This window comes from Pholcus phalangioides, unplaced genomic scaffold (assembly GCF_987345545.1).
Source record: "Pholcus phalangioides strain wild (caught in Gottingen) unplaced genomic scaffold, Ppha-v1.0 ptg000019l_1, whole genome shotgun sequence".
Lineage (NCBI taxonomy): Eukaryota > Metazoa > Arthropoda > Arachnida > Araneae > Pholcidae > Pholcus > Pholcus phalangioides.
In genome coordinates this window covers 4,029,764-4,047,213 of record NW_028301612.1, presented here as the reverse complement: position 1 = coordinate 4,047,213, position 17,450 = coordinate 4,029,764, and the positions used below count along the sequence as shown (strand labels likewise).

Sequence of the window (17,450 nt, the reverse complement as noted above, 5' to 3'; positions counted from 1 at the left end):
GGAGGTGAAACTGATTACGTTAATTAACGACCAAACTAATGAAGTATATGAACATAACCGAAAATCATTTTCGGAACGGTAAACGTAGAAAATGTGATCGCTCCTTTAACCACAAATTTAAATCTGGACTTTCCACACGGAAATTAAAATGTATACGTACCTTTTATAAGTAGGCTACATTTCGATTGATGTTTGGTGACTGGTTATTTTGTTAGGAATAATCTTGTTTATTAAGATAGGAATGGATGCCTTCGCACTGTTATTTTGTTTTCCTTTCCCGACATATTTTCCAAAAAACGTGACGAGTTAGCGTTTTCATATAAATTGAATAAATTCAATACAAATCAAGAGTCATTGCGTCGTCGCAGCAGAACCTATCTCAATGTACAAGTTTCGGCTAGAGTGAAGCATTTCTATTCGACCAAAAAAAAAAATAGAAAAGGGTAGAAAGAGGTGAAGAGTTGGGGTGCGTGTGTGCATGCTTCGAGACTATACACAAGAAAACCGAAAGGAATCAAGACCATACAGAAAAGGAGTAAAAAGAAATAGAAAGCAAGAAGGGAGAGCTTTGCTCATTCCTCAGTCAGAGCAAGAGAAAGAGAGAGAGAGAGAGAGAGTCTGAGGGAAATGATCAGGAGCAGAAAGAGAGTGAGTCAAGGAAAAAAAAAATCCTAATAAATAAAAAAAACATAAACAGCAAACAAACTACCAGATTCAATTTATGCGATCGAAACAGGTATAAGTGCACTACAGGCGAAAAGATCCCGAAAATGTTTTCTTGGGACACAGCAGCAGTCATAAGAAAAGAAAAAAAGAGAAGAAGAAGCAAAAAGCACAGCAGAAGCCAAAAGAATAAGAAATGGAATCGTGTGAGGGAATAGGTGGTAGGGTATAGGAAGCAGTTTGGGTTTATGCTTGGAATCGAAAAGAAAAGAATTGAAAAGCAACCAACGAACGAACGAACGAACGAACGCTGGTGGGTTGCTGGAGAAAACGGGAGTTGCCCCGTGTGTGTGTGTATATGTATGGTGTTGTATGCGCGTGAGAAAAAGAGTGTTGGAAAACGGCAGCGTGTCCTGGACACGGCATTGGTGGATGAGAGAGAGAGAGAGAGTAAAAGAGAGAGGTGTGTGGGTTTCGTTCGAAAATTGCCTAGGCTGGCAATCGAAGCAGTTAAACCTGCCACTGTCGTTTGGCACGCTTATGTAAAATATGAGCGTAGAGCGATCAGTTTATCTTACTGCACCCCCACTTCTTCAAGATGCAACGAAGGAGGAAAGAGGAGAAAGAGGAAGCAGAGTCGGTGAATAAACTGCAACGTTTTAAAGATCGCGAGGATGAAGAGGAGGAGGAGGAGGTTTCGAACCCCCCGACCATAGTGAGGATGTGTGTGCGCAAGGAAGAAGGCAAAACCTCCCCGCGAAAGGTGAGAAGGAAATATAAAGAGAATGAGGATCGGGCAAAAGGAGAAAGTGGGCGGGTTACCATAAGATGCCGAAGAAGGAGGTCGAGGATGAGGAAGGATTGGGAAAATGTCACTACTCCCATCTCTAGCTCAACCTCCCCCCCTCCAAAACCTCATTCCCCCCCAACCTCCTCGTCGTCGTCTTAAAAGATGGCTGCCGCCGGCCTCGTTATCGTAGGGTAATTTTGACTCAGAAATTGACTGTGATTTCAAGCTGTTGACAGCTCGGCCCAAAATTATCATGGCTGACGTGTTGGGTTGACTTGTCTCGAGCTTTATACTAGGATGGCGGGGAGGGATTGAAGAGAATATGTGAGAGTATTTTGTGTGCCAGATAGCGGAGAAGTCGGAGAAAAGTGTGAAATAGAGGGTTGTGGGAGAGGAGTATAAGGAGTACTTACAGCATGGCAAGGAAAGCGATCCAAGTAGGAGGAGAGTGAGAGAGAGAGAGAGAAAAAAAAATATATATCCCACCTTCTCGACCATCTTAGGTTGCCCCTTATTTTATTTATTTATTTTACTTGCGTTTCCCATATCTGTGACAATTTTTTTCCCGGTTTTTTTTATCCTGATCCTCCCTCATTCTTTTTCCATGTCATTGGTGGAAGAATCGGAGAAGACAGTCTAACGACTGGTGTAGAATTCAACGGGAATACCAGCGCTAAGGAGTTTATTGTTTGCTTGTCTTTTTCTTTATTATTCTACTTTTATTGTTCACGCACTTCATCTCTCTCTCTCTCTCTCTCGCTGTACCTTTTCTTATTATTCGGGGGTTTTTTTTTGGTTGAAGAGAAACTATTATGATTTTTCTTGAGAAAAGTCGAAAGACAGCGCTCGAACAACATGTTATTCACATTTGATGAGAATCACGAATTTCTTTCTTTTTCCATTTCGTTTAGTTATTTTATTTGCATGATTTCTCTCTTTGTTTTGTCATCATCATCACCCGTGTGACATTAATCAGGTGATGATGCTGAGCAAAAATATTTTATATTTCATTTGAGACGTATTGGAAATATTTACATAAGTTTTTATTATGCCATTGAATTTTTCTGTTTTAGTTTCGATCTTTCTTCCCCCCCCCCCCCTTACATTTCAGACCATGATTTCGAATTATTACTTATTCTAGTTTCGGTTCAATTTAAATACAAGGTACGGTCAGAATTCTCGGGAAGATATCGAAGTCAACGTTGAGCGTTCATAAGCACCAGAACCTAGGGGCTGAGGACATTTCAGCCCCCCCCCTCCTCAATCTCCTCAATAAATTTTGAAAGGGGGCTGAGCCCTCCCAATAATTTCTGAAAACAATGTACTGCTCCTTGCTCCATCCTGCGTACGCGTTCGAGTCTTGTATATACGGGACGACCATCACCTTTCAGCCCCTTTCCCTAATGTTTTCTTCATGTCAGCGCCACTGTGAGCACTTATCTGTAAATGAGATTTGACTTTTTTTTTAAAACTTCAGCTACGGGATTCCGGAGTCGTCGACGGATAGTGGCTATAATGCCTAAATGTGGTGAAGATACAGATTCTTGTCTTTTGAGCAAACCAGAGCTTGCTCGCCAATGGGTACTTAAGACAAGTTCTTTGGCTGAATCAAAATCCAATTTTTCGAAATTTTTGGGTTTCGGAAGCTTGGTTTTGGCCCATCGCGGCTTCTATTTCAATAACGCCAACTCGAGATACCAAATGGTGGCGTCGGTATCTCGCCAACTCGAGATACCGATTGATAGTATACCGGCTAGTTTGATCTTAAATGTTTAGTCTACTTCGGCTTCGAGTACTTTCAGTGTGTTTTTAGACAACTGTAGGATAAAATTACACTTTCTTAGCTGGAGTCATACCGAAATCCACCGAATGCGTTCTTTTTGACAGTTAAAACGTTAGTTCATAATGTAGAATATTCGATATTCTCCCCGAGATATCACTAATTAAACATAGAAGAAGTTTGCCAAAACTGAAGCCAAAATACATTAGGTTCTCTTCCTAATTTAGAACCGTTTCTAAGCAGCCACAATGGCTAGTCAAATCGTTGACTGAAAGAATTCCCAATGAGAAAGAACCTAAACATGAATTCAAAAATTCGCAAAGATGCTCAACAAGGAAAAATAACTATTAGTTTCTTCCAGGAGATGAAAAATCTCCTAAAACGTGACTTATTAAGAGGTCGCTTATTCTTCGAAGATACATTTCTTACCAATCATTCGATCATATTTGTTTGCGAAACGATGTTCTTCCTTCTGTAACGATTGGAGAACATTTTTTTTACTTTTTTCACCGCATACTTAACTGTATTATAATTGACGAACATGTTTAACATGATGTCAGAACGCATCGTACACGTATTCCAACAGCTTCAGTACTATGTGAATTCATGGTGTTTTTGCTTATATGTATATAACTAGTGATGGAAGCTGGTTCTTTTTTTTATTAAGGTGTCTGACAGGTCTCTGTACCTGACAGATACGTCGTGAGAGGAGTAAAGGTGCAATCTCTCTCTCTCTCGCTATTTTTCCCTTATATATTTATATAAGTTCACTGCTGACACTGTCAGTAAAAGTATATAAACTTCGCTCAACTGCTCTCATATATTCAGTTGCTTGGTCTTCGGGAATTTCGCTGGAATTTTCTCTTCTTCTCATCTCTCTCTCTCTCTCTAGGAAACTTGACTCTCGTTTCTTCTATTTCCTTCACATAGCGAGACGCTATCTCACTCACTCTTCACAAAGTTTAAATTTTCTTGCATATATTTGGTGGAGTTCTCCTAGTGGAAAAAAAACGGAGAAGGTAGCTAGGGATAGGATCTATTCCTGCCTATCCTCTCTCTCTCTCTCCCTAAATATATATGTACATATATACATTGCAGTGAGCACCACCGACTCACGTCGTCTAAAAAGTGTGTGTGTGTATATATTTATACATATATAAAGGAGCTTGCAATATGGAAAAGAGAGAAAGAGAGGAGAGGCAAAATCAGGCAGGAAGGAATTTTCCTAGTACGACAACGGAATTTCAATTTTGGTCCAAGCTTATGGAATAGACTCGAGTCTTTCAAATGCATATACAGTTTTCGGGGGCGTCCCTTAGCTTCCATCTTCGCCAACCCCATCCTCTACTGCTGCTGCTACTACTACCTCCAGCATACAACAGCAGTAGCAGCAACGAGAGGAACGCCATAGGTCGGCTCGTATTTTGCATGCATATGAGTTGTGTTGGATCAGGGGGTAAAACCCCTCTCTTTGCTCCACATTCTTATCCACAGACTTGGCTCTTCTCTCTCTCTCTCTCTCTCTCTCTCCACTTCTGTTTGATATAAGGATGGCTCATCTAACTCGTTTCTGGAAGCCCCTGGAAGCAACCTTCGAGTACGGGTTAGGCCTAGCAGAGAAGGAAAATAAAATAAAGAGAAACGCTCTCGAAAAAGATCTTATAGGTTATAGGCTAAAAAAAAGCGAAAGAAGAGAGAAGCCTCTTGTGCAGCATCATATCCTTTCTCCTTTCGAAAATAGCCTTTTCTTTTTACATCTTTTATTTTATTCATGTCGATATGGGTATGTATATGTGTTTATATACATACAGACTTCACGGCCGTGAACTAAATGCAAAAGCATTTTGATGGTTTTGGGCGATATTCGCCATTTGCTTCCCAACTTTATTCTTGTGTTACCATGAATATTTTATCTTCTTCTTCCTCTCCTGCTCCTCAGAATCTTTATTACTAGCATTTGATCTCTCTTTTGATCTTCGACATTTTTTTCTTTGAATGCCTTTCAAAGAGCGAGACTGAGACAGAAAGAGAGTTTTTATTATTCTACCTTATCGGAATCTTTAAATTTCTTTTGGTTGCGGTAACCCAATCAAGTAGATAAGAATCCGTGCGATGTGCAAAAAACATTCTGAGATTTCGTGACTGGGTCAGCCCTACTTGAAATATTTGTTGACCAGTGGTCAGTAAGAAGAGATGTCCCAATGTCACACCAAGACGACATCATAGGTGAGGATTATTCGGGGGTTCTATATCAACCTATCGGTATAGACATGGAATAAAAGTCGTTGGGAATCGCAAATTGTTTGCCCTGGTTGGCAACGGCAAAAACATCGTCGATCAAGACAACTTTTGATTTACAAAAAAACATTCGATCGGGTCCAACATGGTAATTTATTTAAGCTTTTACATGAGATTTGCATGGGGTAAATTGTTGAATTGGATAGAATCGTGGTGGCGAGATAGGTCACAGCGAGTTATGATCAACGGGGAATTTTCTGATTGGACAGGTGTCACAAGTGGAGTCCCTCAAGGAAGTGTCCTTGGCCTTATACTTCTTTACTATCATTTAATGCATTTTACCAAAATAAAATTCGAGGTCGCAGACCCAGAACTCCTGGGGCCCCACGTGGCAAGCAAGTCGAGTTTGTACATGCATGTTCCAAGGCATTTGTGTTTAAGCGAAATTATTACTTTAACGCAGAGAGGTTCCTGAAAGGTCTGCCGTGAAATTAGCCCTTGTTGGCAAGAGATATCCCGATAATAAAATCATATTGAACGGATCGATAAAACTCTTATTCTCAATCAGTGTGTTACAAGAGCAGGGGTGCGAAATATTCAATATTGTAATCTTATTCCCAACAGAAAACCTAAAATGTTTATGAATCCCTGCGGTAGTGCATGATTGATAGATTGGAACGGAAAAAATAACCCTAAATACAAATGTTTACTTTGGAAAATTCGGGAAAGAAATAAGATTAAATTATTCTTATTATTTTTAGATGATCGAAATAAACTCGTAAGATGTCTCGAACGAACGAACGATCGTAGAAAGGAGACAAATGACATCTCCAAAACCTGTCAAAAAACGGTCCAAAGGGTTGAACAAGAAAATTTTCGGTTTTCTCGTAAATATCTGCTTGTCCAAACCGTATTTCAAATTAGTCTCGGAACAGTTTTAACAAGACGATTCGTGTAACCATCTTGTTTGCTTTGGGCATCGATCCTTGTTCTACTTTTGAGAGGATTCCAACCCACCCATCTTCCAAGTTTGAAACAAAATGAACTGATTTTTAAAACACTTGTAAAAGAACAAAAAAAAAAGATATAAATTGCTTGCCCAAAGGAAAAAGAAAAAGCTTGACCATCTTCCAGGAATCTGAATCATAAAATGTTGGGAAAAAGGGTGGAGTATAGGGATCGGGGGGTTCAAAAGAACAAGTTTCCGATCTGATGCATAAAACATGAAACACACATATATTTTCTCCAAGATGTTCGCACACCCCCAATCCCTTTCACTAAAAGGTGTTAATCTTAAGTTTTGCGATTTATTGCTCCAGAAATATCTGACCCGAACATCTTTTTTCTTATTCTTCTATTCCTTTTTGGAAAGAATTTCTGCCGGAAACACATTCACAAGTATTATTATAGTATGGCATGAATAGACGTGTAAAGAGAAGAAACAGACGGATACAAGTTTCTGAAAAGATATATTTGAGAATTTTTTAGGATTTTTTTAAAAAAATTATTTTCAAAATTTTTTTACTAGAAGTTGGAAGCCGAGAGAAAAGTCTACTAAAATGTTCTATATTAATTATTTCCAAATTTAGTGTTACAAAATTTTCAGAAATTAAAATTTAACTCAGCACCATAAAAACATATTGATTTTTTTTTTTACAAATATGAACGTAAATGGGTAGTGTGTTAGCATATTTTGTATTTAAACAATACATCAACACAACTATTTAATTAATTAGAGTGGATTTTTTTAATTAGCTGCAATTGCTAATTAATGGTAAAATATACGCTAGTTTTATACTTTATTTCACTGTTATTTATGGATCGATAAAATCTTGCTTAAAACGTTAACTAGTTTAAGTTAAAAGTTAAGTAAATTAATTTAGTTAAGTAAGATTAGTCAAAGTTAGATAGTTAAGTAGATACCATGAATATTTGGTGCGATTTTATAAATCTCTAAATAAGTAAAATTTTAGTAGATCTAAAAAAAATAACACCCACAAGGAACCAACTTTTACAAGATAAAAAATGCTTTGTACTTACATTACTGTATTTTGTACTGAAATGGCCCTGAAAGATTTACGCTCTAAAATTTACAAAAAATTGAGTAAATGAATTGGTGTGTAATGGTTTTTTTTACCATGTATTTGCCACGTGCATGCAAATAGACACTGAACCATATAGGGCCAAGTACCTGTGGGTGCTATGGCTAATTTTTATTGTTTTCTTTTAAGTGAGTTTAGAAAATTCTATAAAAAAACATTAATTGTAAAAATGTCTTAAAATGTTGTCAAAGGAAAACAACATTAATTTTTCTTCATAAATGAAAAGTCTGTATTATAGTCACATTGAAAGCAGTGATAATTAATTTGACTAATAGAGTTATGTGTTTTCTTAGCTTTCTTAAATTCGCCTTAAGAAATTAACAGATAATTTTTAATACAACTTTCTAATTAAAACAAATTTCTGGCAAAAATTTAATAGAAAATAAAATTCAGAAATGTGTGAAAACTTGTAATTTTTATACAGAATTCGGGAGCTGAAATGAAAATTCAAATTTTTCTTAATGCGTTAGAAGACACGCAAAGACGACGGTGGTAGAAAATGTTATTCTTGTAGTGGTACGAATACAAGAGACCAGGAAAATAAGAAATGTGAGCTTTTCGTTATATAAACGTGAACTTGCCGTAAGAAAAAGTGGCTGATATTCCGCATGTGCAACGAAGAAAGCCAACATGACCGTGCATCCTAACCTTGTTACGAACCAAAAAACTTGCCGCACAAATTTGTAATGTACAAACTTTGCCGTAAAAAAAATAATCAACCACCAAAAAAGTATATTACATGCTGATATTTATAATAAGTGAAATTATGATAAGTTCAGCCTAGAAATCACAAAGAATCACCAACTGGATTCCATTCGAAACAAGAAAGGTATTTAAATTTAGCAATAATACCACCAGAACTGTGCATTGAAAGTTGAGTAGACGCCGCTTATTATAATCAAGGAAAATGCTATAGTTCGGATATTTATTCATCATTGCAGAAAACGAAATGTCCTTTATCATAACATTCGGAAAAATTATTTTATTTATCAGGATTTCTCGGTTTATAATGTTATTAATTTCTTTCTTTAGATTTTTTCCTGTTTCTGCATAGTTTGAAGCTAAGGTTGAACCAGTCACATTTTCTCCCCATTAGTTATCGTTATCAACCTACAAAATTATGTACGGAATCAGAAGGGGTCCGTCTTCCCTTGTAGAGAAAAATTTCCGTGCTCCGTTCATAAGAAAAACGAGGTTTTTCCGTTTCGTGCGTCTCGTTCGACCAAACCAGACATGTGATCATCGTACTTACAACCGGGATTTCCTTCTGATATAGTTATCGATAAGTTATTGTTATCAGAAATTCCGAGTCCCGATGCGATCACATCAAGCAACGTGCAACGTATTGTTCTGATATTGATTCTCAACCGGTACGTCGCGACTATTTAGAGTGCAGTTACTGTTCCAGATTGGGTAGGAGGCAGCAAAATATTTCAAATTAAAATTTCATTCCCAATAATGTTACGATTCTAAAATCTTGGAAATAATTTTGTGGTGTTTGGTCAGAACAATGATATCTCCAAAAAAATGACTTTTTGATCTAAAAGTAAGTCTTGCTAATTGTAACTAATTAGAAGTGAGGTAAATGCACAAATACGTGAGTACGGCTAAAAAATCTGTAGATGTATGGTATTTTCATTTGTATTTGTGTATATGCTTTATTTTTAATTTTTAAATGAAATCAAAATTCTTATATCTCAAAACTGATTTTGGAGTTATCATGTTCTGACCAAACACCACAGAATTGTTCGAAAGCTTTATTAAAGTTTGTTCAAAAACCTCAAGGGTCATCTAAAAATCAAAGCCAAACATTTCAAAACAAATTAGTCTGTCACAAGACAAAATATCTAGGACGTTTTATCAAAAGCGAATTAGCATTGTCATGCGAGCTTGACATCTCTTCGTCATATATAAAGAAATAAGAAATATTGTAAAGTAACTAAAATATTTCAAGAATGAAACATTCATCGTAATACAATTATAAAACCCTATAATTACACGAATTCGTATCTCTACCAATCGTGACTAAAATTGCAAACTTCTGATTCATCTTAACATAAGCATGTTTTGTTTTCATTTCCCTTTATTTTGATCCCAATTATCCGATAAAAATCCTAAAAAATAAAATGTAAATCCAGTAATTTCGAGAGAGAGAGTATATATTTCCGAGTAATTTATTTATTTCTCTCGCCTAAGTGTCGTGCAAGGAAGAAGAGACATCTGTTGCGCTCGTTTTTAAACATTTACGGGAAAGATTTGTAGTTAGGCAATAAAGTTTATGGCAAACACGGGACCAGAAATAGATACGGGAATATATATATATATAAAGGAGAGAAAGTAGAGATAGAGAGAGATAAAAAAAAAATTTTTTTTTTACAGCCCTTATATTAGCAATTTTCGTGCCATGATTTATTGCCGCTTGTTTCAGGTGAATTATTATGGTTGTTCGGACAAAGATTTTAGGTGCTTAGGGACATGAACATCCCGGAGAATATTTGACCGTAATTCTCTACCGCCTTTTTATCTTTGTTTTTCCATCTTTACTTATCTCTTTCGGAAAGTTTTTTTTTTCTATTATAGTATGTTTTTTTTAGTCGTATTTTGGTTTTTTTTACCTTTATGTTTAGAAAAAACAATGAGAGAGGTTTTTTTTTTTTGTTGACTCTCAACATTATTATTATTATTGCGCGTCCGTCACGTGGAAGTTGAGAGAGAGAGAGAGAGTTTGTTGTATATTGAATTGTGTGCATATGCGTGAGATGGTTGTTTCGCCATTTTTACGTCAAACATCCGAGTAATGTTCAAACTTTTATGAGCGCTTGTCGTAGAGCCGCCGCGTATGTGTGTGTGTATATATTATATACTTCTTCCTTGTCCCGTTTGCGAGTGATTATCCGCAATTTTTTTTTGGAATCGAGTAGGAATTTTTGTGTCGTACAAGAGACATGCACTTCGTTGTGACCACGAACTCCATTCACTTCCGCATTCGAGAGCATTCGTTTTGTACTTCTACGTTCTCGACTTCCGAAAACGCTAAGACGGTTGCTGTGGTGTTTAAAAATAATCTCGTTCCTGTTAAGATCATGATACGAAGGTTTTCAACAGCTTACTGATGCGGAGATAGATTTAAGGGGGGAAAAAGGAAATTTAACTGCCTTGCTGGGAATCGAACCCATCTCCTCTTACTTGGATAAATCACCGTCTGGCGGCAATGTCAGCAATCGTGACCTCGTGAGACGGAGTTGGGTCTGACCGTCCATGTACGGTCCTCAGCACAAACGAGCTCTAAGGAAAGGATGAGGTCTGTTGCCTTTGTAGTCTAGTGGTCTCGGGAGCTCACCCGGCAAGTGAGAGAACATTGGTTCGATTCCCCGCAAGGGCAGTTGAATTTTCTCTTTCCTAAATTCATCTTTACGCAAGCCAGCTGTTGAAAACCTTCGTATGGATAGCGGGGAGTGACGTCACCCTTGGATGAGATCATAATAACACAATCGAATTCGGTAGTAACGACATCGAAAATTCCGTGAAATTTTGTCGTTATAACCGAGTTTGACGTTTTTCAAGACCTTCAAAAATTTAAAAAAAATGATCAGATGTGATCAAACACCACACGTGAAGTTGAAATTAATTACGACTATCGTGGCCATTGTTTATCGAGAAAAGTGCAAGAAATGGGGATCATAAACAGTGGGGCATCACGGATTCCCGTTTAAAATTACGCACATTTATAGCGAAAAATCGCCAATTATCACTTATAGGCAGCCGTTGACGGGAAACGAGGTGCTCCAGCAAGTTTGCAGTGAATTGAAATGTATTTCTGGTAAAAACAAAAGTTGAAATTGGTGAAATATATATATATATATGTGATGGTATATATATTCATGTAAGGAAGCTTGGGTAATATGGAATAAAATACTTTAATTTTTCCGATTATTCCAATTTAAAACACTATAGGATCCTGAAACTTGCATTTCTATAAAATTTAGATTCTTGTTATCAAAGTAGTCAAAAATGAATGTTATATCTGAGAAAAAAGGCATTGCGCAAAGAAATAGTTTTTAGTGGGTAATATAGAAATAGGTGGTAGTGTCAGAGCAATTGTGAGCTTTGGCCCGAGTTAGGTCCGACCGTCCATGTACGGTCCCGTTCAGTGCACACCAGTTCCAAGGAAAGATTGAGCTATTCGTTGCCTTTGCAGTCTAGTTGTGTAGGGCATTCACCCGGACAGTGAAAGGACGTGGATTCGATTCCCCGCAAAGCCAGTTTAATTTTCTCTCTTTTCTATATCTTCACTAGCCAGCTATTAAAAAATTTCGTAATATAGAATAACTCGGTGACATATAGAGTACGGTATTCAAAGGAAGAAAACAAATTCTCAAATTGATCAAAAACTAGATTTAATGGGCCTATGACCCTTTCAGACCCTGGTGCCACAAGTGTGTGGGTTGATTTTCCTCACTGTAGAATTTTTTTTTTGTTTTGACCTCAGGGAGTTAAGCCCTGACGTAAAGGATTGATTAAGTTTTAAATTAGAAATACGGCGAATATGGACTTTTGGGCTTTCATCAGAAGGCAGCCCTTAAAGTTGATCTTTCAAGGGCATTTTTCAAGATGACTTTTAGGAGAAAATGCCTCCGGGAAAAGTGTGATTTATTGCATAAAATTTAGTAATAAAATTCTAGAAAGAAATTGTATGTGAAGATGAATGTAATTGCATCATCTCGGCTGGAAAAATTTGAACAAAGGGAATTATTCCTCCACAAAATAAATAAATAATTGAAGGAAAAAAGATTTGCTGACAGGTTTTAAATGCATTTTTTCAGTATCAAAAATTTTAAAAAATTTGAAAGTTATAAAAAATGAATGGTCGGGACTGAAATATTGAAAATTTCATCCCTTTTGTATTTGATGATGCGGTGGTGTTACAGACAAAATTTCGAGGAATGAATATAGTATTGTAATTTGACCAAGAAGTATGTGTGAGGAAGATGATTTCAGTACGAAATTATAACGAGAAATTTTCAGGCAAAAAAAATCATTGAAAATCCATAGTAATTCATTGCGTGAGTCACATGTTCAATGAATTTCTATGTGATGTACGATAAGGTGCAAGCATGAATGCTGATGGGAAAGTACAAAATATTGTCTTGCCCGTGAGAATTTAATGAAACCATCGATTTCTATTACCGATAATGTGAAGTTCTTCACATCTAAGCAAAACATCGAAAAAACTATTCTTTTTTTAATGAAGTCGATGGCGCCATAACTGAATATTAATGCGCGCATATCTAGTTATTTAGACCATTCGTGAATTACAGACTAATGAATTCGCACATTAATACTAATAAGTTATTAAATAATACTCTAAAGCTGTTTACGGAATATTTTACGTGCGCCAATGTTAAAATTACCAATTTATGGGTGTAACGATTTACTCGGATATGTTATTTCGTGGTTGTAAATTAATGAACACCAGTTCGAAGAATTGATTAACATTAACTTCTCTTTGAAGTTTCTCGTCACGCGCATTGAGTTCATTAACTCGTATTTCAGAAAAAAAAAATTAAATTATTTTTTCTTTTATATATTGTTTTAGAAAAATGGTGATCGATGGCATTATATTGAGTGAGATTCTGTCGTAGAGATATATTATTTAGATAGTTCATTTTTCTTGTTGTAGGCGAACGGATTCGATCTGAAAGATAATTTGGATGCCTGGCGGAGCCTGCCTTACGCTGCCTCTATGTACTACCCTTACGAGTCAGCAGCTTTAGCTGGATATCCTTTTCCTAATGGGTGAGTAATTTTTGAAACTTCCTGATTTTTTTGGCTTAAAATACCATCCTATCGATGGGTTTTTCGACAATATATAGGAATTACAGTCGGTCCCCGCTCAATCGGATACCAACGATTCTAGCACGTAATATCCTATTAAGCGGAGTATTCGATTATGCAAGGAACAATTCAATTGCCATTTTACAACGTTAGCATAGTTTGTACATTGAAAACTGATGTGAAGGATCAATATTAATAAAGCTTCTCGAATAAATCAGACATCAAAAAATGAAATTAAAATTACATTTTATGGTCAGGGCCGCAACTAGAGGGGGAGGGGGTGCAGGTGAATCTGGTGCCCCAGGCGCCGAACCAGAGGTGGCGCAAATTTCACCCATCAACCCCTCCTTCAGCATTACAGGGGGCGCCATATGTTCTTGTCCCGGCTGACCAAGCATCTTGTTGCGGCTTTCTGTTCATAGTGATCACAATACAATAAGATTTTTACTTTTCACTAGGAAAGTTAGCACCCTATATTGGCTCAAAAGAGAATAAAAATAAAATGATTCAATGTACGTATTGAAGGCAACTTGAACTCTTAAGGCGAGTACCTACTCCCGAATGTATTTATCTTAACCTAATAACTAATTTTCTATTAATTCTAAATGTTTCATTCAATAAAAACATAATGTGTATAGTGGTTGATGTGTATTAACAGTTGACATGTGAAGGGTTATAAGCGGGGAAAAAAGTCGCTGAAATGATCATATTAAGCGGGGGAACTTTAACATTGTTTCTATGGGAGATAGTTTTGTGACGGAGGATTTTGTCCGTTTGAGCAGGTAAATCTGCTTATCCGTTATCCGAATGAGCTTGGGTCGACTGTAATGGACAATAGAAAAAATGGAATAATTAAGTGTTTGTATCTTCATAGAAGTGAGTTTTATATTATCTGACCTGTTATTTGTTTTGTACATCGATTTTTTAATATTTCAATTTCTGCAGTATAGATATTTTCGTTATAACACCAAAGAAAAATTTTTATAGCTTCCGAAATCGCTGAACCCCCAAGTATTTCTTTCGGAACCCCATTTAAAAACTATGGTCAATCCCACGGGTCATGTGTGGCTCTCATAGCGATTTTCTGTGTCTAAAAGAAACTCATAAAAAAAAGAAGAAAAAAAGCTTAAAACATTGAAAGACGATATTTACTTACAAAAATTTATTTCGGTAAAGCTCGCAAAGCATTGAGAGTAAAACTGCGGTATTTAAAATAGTAAGATGCTTACATATATTTGCTGGTAACGTTGTGCATTTGGTACGTTACCAGGGTCATCTTGAAAAGTTTAGGGGTGTCGGTGTCCAACCACATTTCAAGGCCCCTGATTTCATATATTTCAAGATTGAAAATTAGGCATTCAAAAATACATGCATATCATTACAGATTTTGTAGAAATTCTGGGAAAAAAACATGTTGAGGAAATAAATCATTTCATCAGATTTATTGAAAGAAATAATTAAAAACAAATTAATATGAAAAATAAAGCTAGAATCATTGATTGAATTATTGATTGTTTGAAATCAAAAGTGATTTCAAACTGATCAAAATTTATAATTAATAAAAAATAATTTTAGAATAAATAAAATCTTCAATTAGTTTTGCCCCAATAACAACTCGGGGCCCTACTGGTCCCTTCTGTTGAGATGTCACTGTAAATTACAAGAGTGAAAGTCCTTGTATATCATACATGCTCAACCCATGGTCCGAGGGCCAGCCCTCGGAGACATCTGATGTGGCCCGTGACCTTGAACTTAATTTTGTAAAAAGAGCTAAGCAGCATATAATCAAATTCCTTAGTGACACACAGCATATCAACAGACCACACATTTAAAGCCCCATTAAATGACCTCTGGGGCAGTTTTCTAGATCTCTTGACGTGTGTCGCGACCCCTGAAGTCGAATTTTCAAAAAATGACTTCAAAAAATATTTCATTCGATTGCAAATGAAATACTAAAAATTTCGTGTCAATCGGTTTATTTGTTTTTTCGTAATAAAAGAAAGAAATAATGAATTATAGTGTAAACGTATACAAGAAAAAACGCTTTGAACGCGATTTTCTCAAATTACAGTTTTTGAGCTCAATTTTTGCAGTAATATTTATTCGACATATGATAGTAAAATGAACCTCGGATTTAGCAATTGACTAATGGGAAGTATTTTTAAACAAATGTTGAATTTAGATTTTTTTGAAATTTATTTATTTTTTTAAAACTTTAAAAATTCATAAAATTCTAACGAACGGTCAGATATCAAAGTTCCAGGTTCATTTTACTAACACGTATCGAATAAACACTTGTGGAAAATTTCAGAATTTTTGGGGCAGTAGTTTTTTTTTTAAATCTTACGGATGAGCTCGAAAATTGCAATCCGAGAAAATCGCGTTCAAAGCGTTTTTTCTTGTATACGTTTACACTATAATTCATTATTTCTTTCTTTTATTACGAAAAAACAAATAAACCGATTGACACGGAATTTTTAGTATTTTATTTGCAATTGAATGAAATAGTGCTTGAAGTCATTTTTGAAAATTCGTCTTCAAGGGCCGTGATACCCCTCAAGTGGCTCTTGGCGCATTCTTTCCTCACTTAATGACCCGCGGCGCATTCTCAGATTACTTAAGTGATCCGCAGCACATTTATAGATAACTTATGTTTTCCTCGACACGTTTTCAAACCAATGAAGTGGTCCGTACTCTCCAAAAAAATTGAGCACCCTTGCCGTATATAAATGATCTTGCGTACTGTGCTAAGTAAGTATTAAATAAATTATCCTTAGACAAAAAAAAAAAAAAAACAGCGTGTGCTTTTCTACGAATTTAAAGTTTCAGATTCTAATTACGCTACGGAATTTCAGATACTAATTCATCGAGCAATTCGACTATACAATGCAACCTCTTTTCCAACGTTGCCGTGTACTGTTTTAACGTGCACAAGTGGGTCCGCAAACACGGTGCACAATACGACCCACGAAATCATTTCCCCCCCCCCGGCTGATACCGTCCGGAAAATATTTCCATTTTTATACCCACGATAAACTCTCTTTAAATATGCGAAATAAATTTTTTTTTTAAAGGAGCCACTCACAGTAACATAATTTTTTACCCGCTGGAGAAGAAACGGGAGTGTGGGAAAGGGACAAGTATTTAAATAAGCAGTTTTATCGCGCACTGATGCACCGACCGATGCTCTTATATAAAACTCACCGATATCAGAATTGACTAGGAGATTCTTTATTTTTTTTTATTTTTTCCGTACGAAAATAGAAATGAGCAGCTCGAACAACCGGAAAAAAAAAACGGAAGACATAAAAAATAACGTTAAAAACCTCTTGCAGTACATTGTAACGTCAGTCGAGAGAATAATAATCTATACATATAAAAAAACATTATTTCTACGCAAAAAGTGAAAGGAGATTGGAGAGCGAAGGGCCTATAGAAAAAAAAAAAAAGTAGGCTTTAGGAAGAAGCCCATCAGTTTGCATTCATATGTGTATAAATATAAATATATAACGGGGAACGCACATAAGAATCAGTGGCGTAGAAAATTCAAAGCATTTCCCCCTTTTATCCCATTATTTAGCTGGCAACTGGGTGAAAAATTGGCATTCGGGGTAAAAAAGAAAAAAAAAAAAATTTTTTTTTTTCATATGTATATACCGATGCCATACACACACATACACATACATACAACCTTCCATTACTACTTTTTTACGCATCCAAAACCTGACATACCTCATTATAGCGAATCCCTTTTTGGTACGAGGCTCTTGCATTGGTAGATAGATGGGAGAAGAAGGGGCTTAAGAGTCCCGGGCATGGCAAGTTCCAAACTGGGGCTATCCTGGAGGTTCTCTCCCTACCCCTCAAAATCCCGGACCAAAGAAGAAAAAAACAGTATATAATGGTACATTGCTTGTTTCTATCGCTTTTTTTTCTTCTTCTTTCCAGGGTTTGTACTCTATAAGCATTGCTTTTTCTCCTTATTTTGCATGCACGAAGAAAAGAACCAAGAAAAAAGACTCTTTCTCACGGAGAGAGAATC

General features: G+C 36.3%; 1 protein-coding gene across 2 annotated transcripts in view; it reads left to right on the top strand.

Moving 5' to 3' along the window:
- The window catches only part of LOC149071129 (uncharacterized), a 138,944-nt gene that overhangs the window by 107,850 nt on the left and 13,644 nt on the right, over nt 1-17,450 (top strand). For both annotated transcript variants that reach the window (XM_089248191.1, XM_089248192.1), the window contains exon 3: nt 13,254-13,369. In XM_089248191.1, the coding sequence (XP_089104317.1) occupies nt 13,254-13,369 (116 nt within the window). The remainder of the gene's footprint in view (nt 1-13,253; nt 13,370-17,450) is intronic.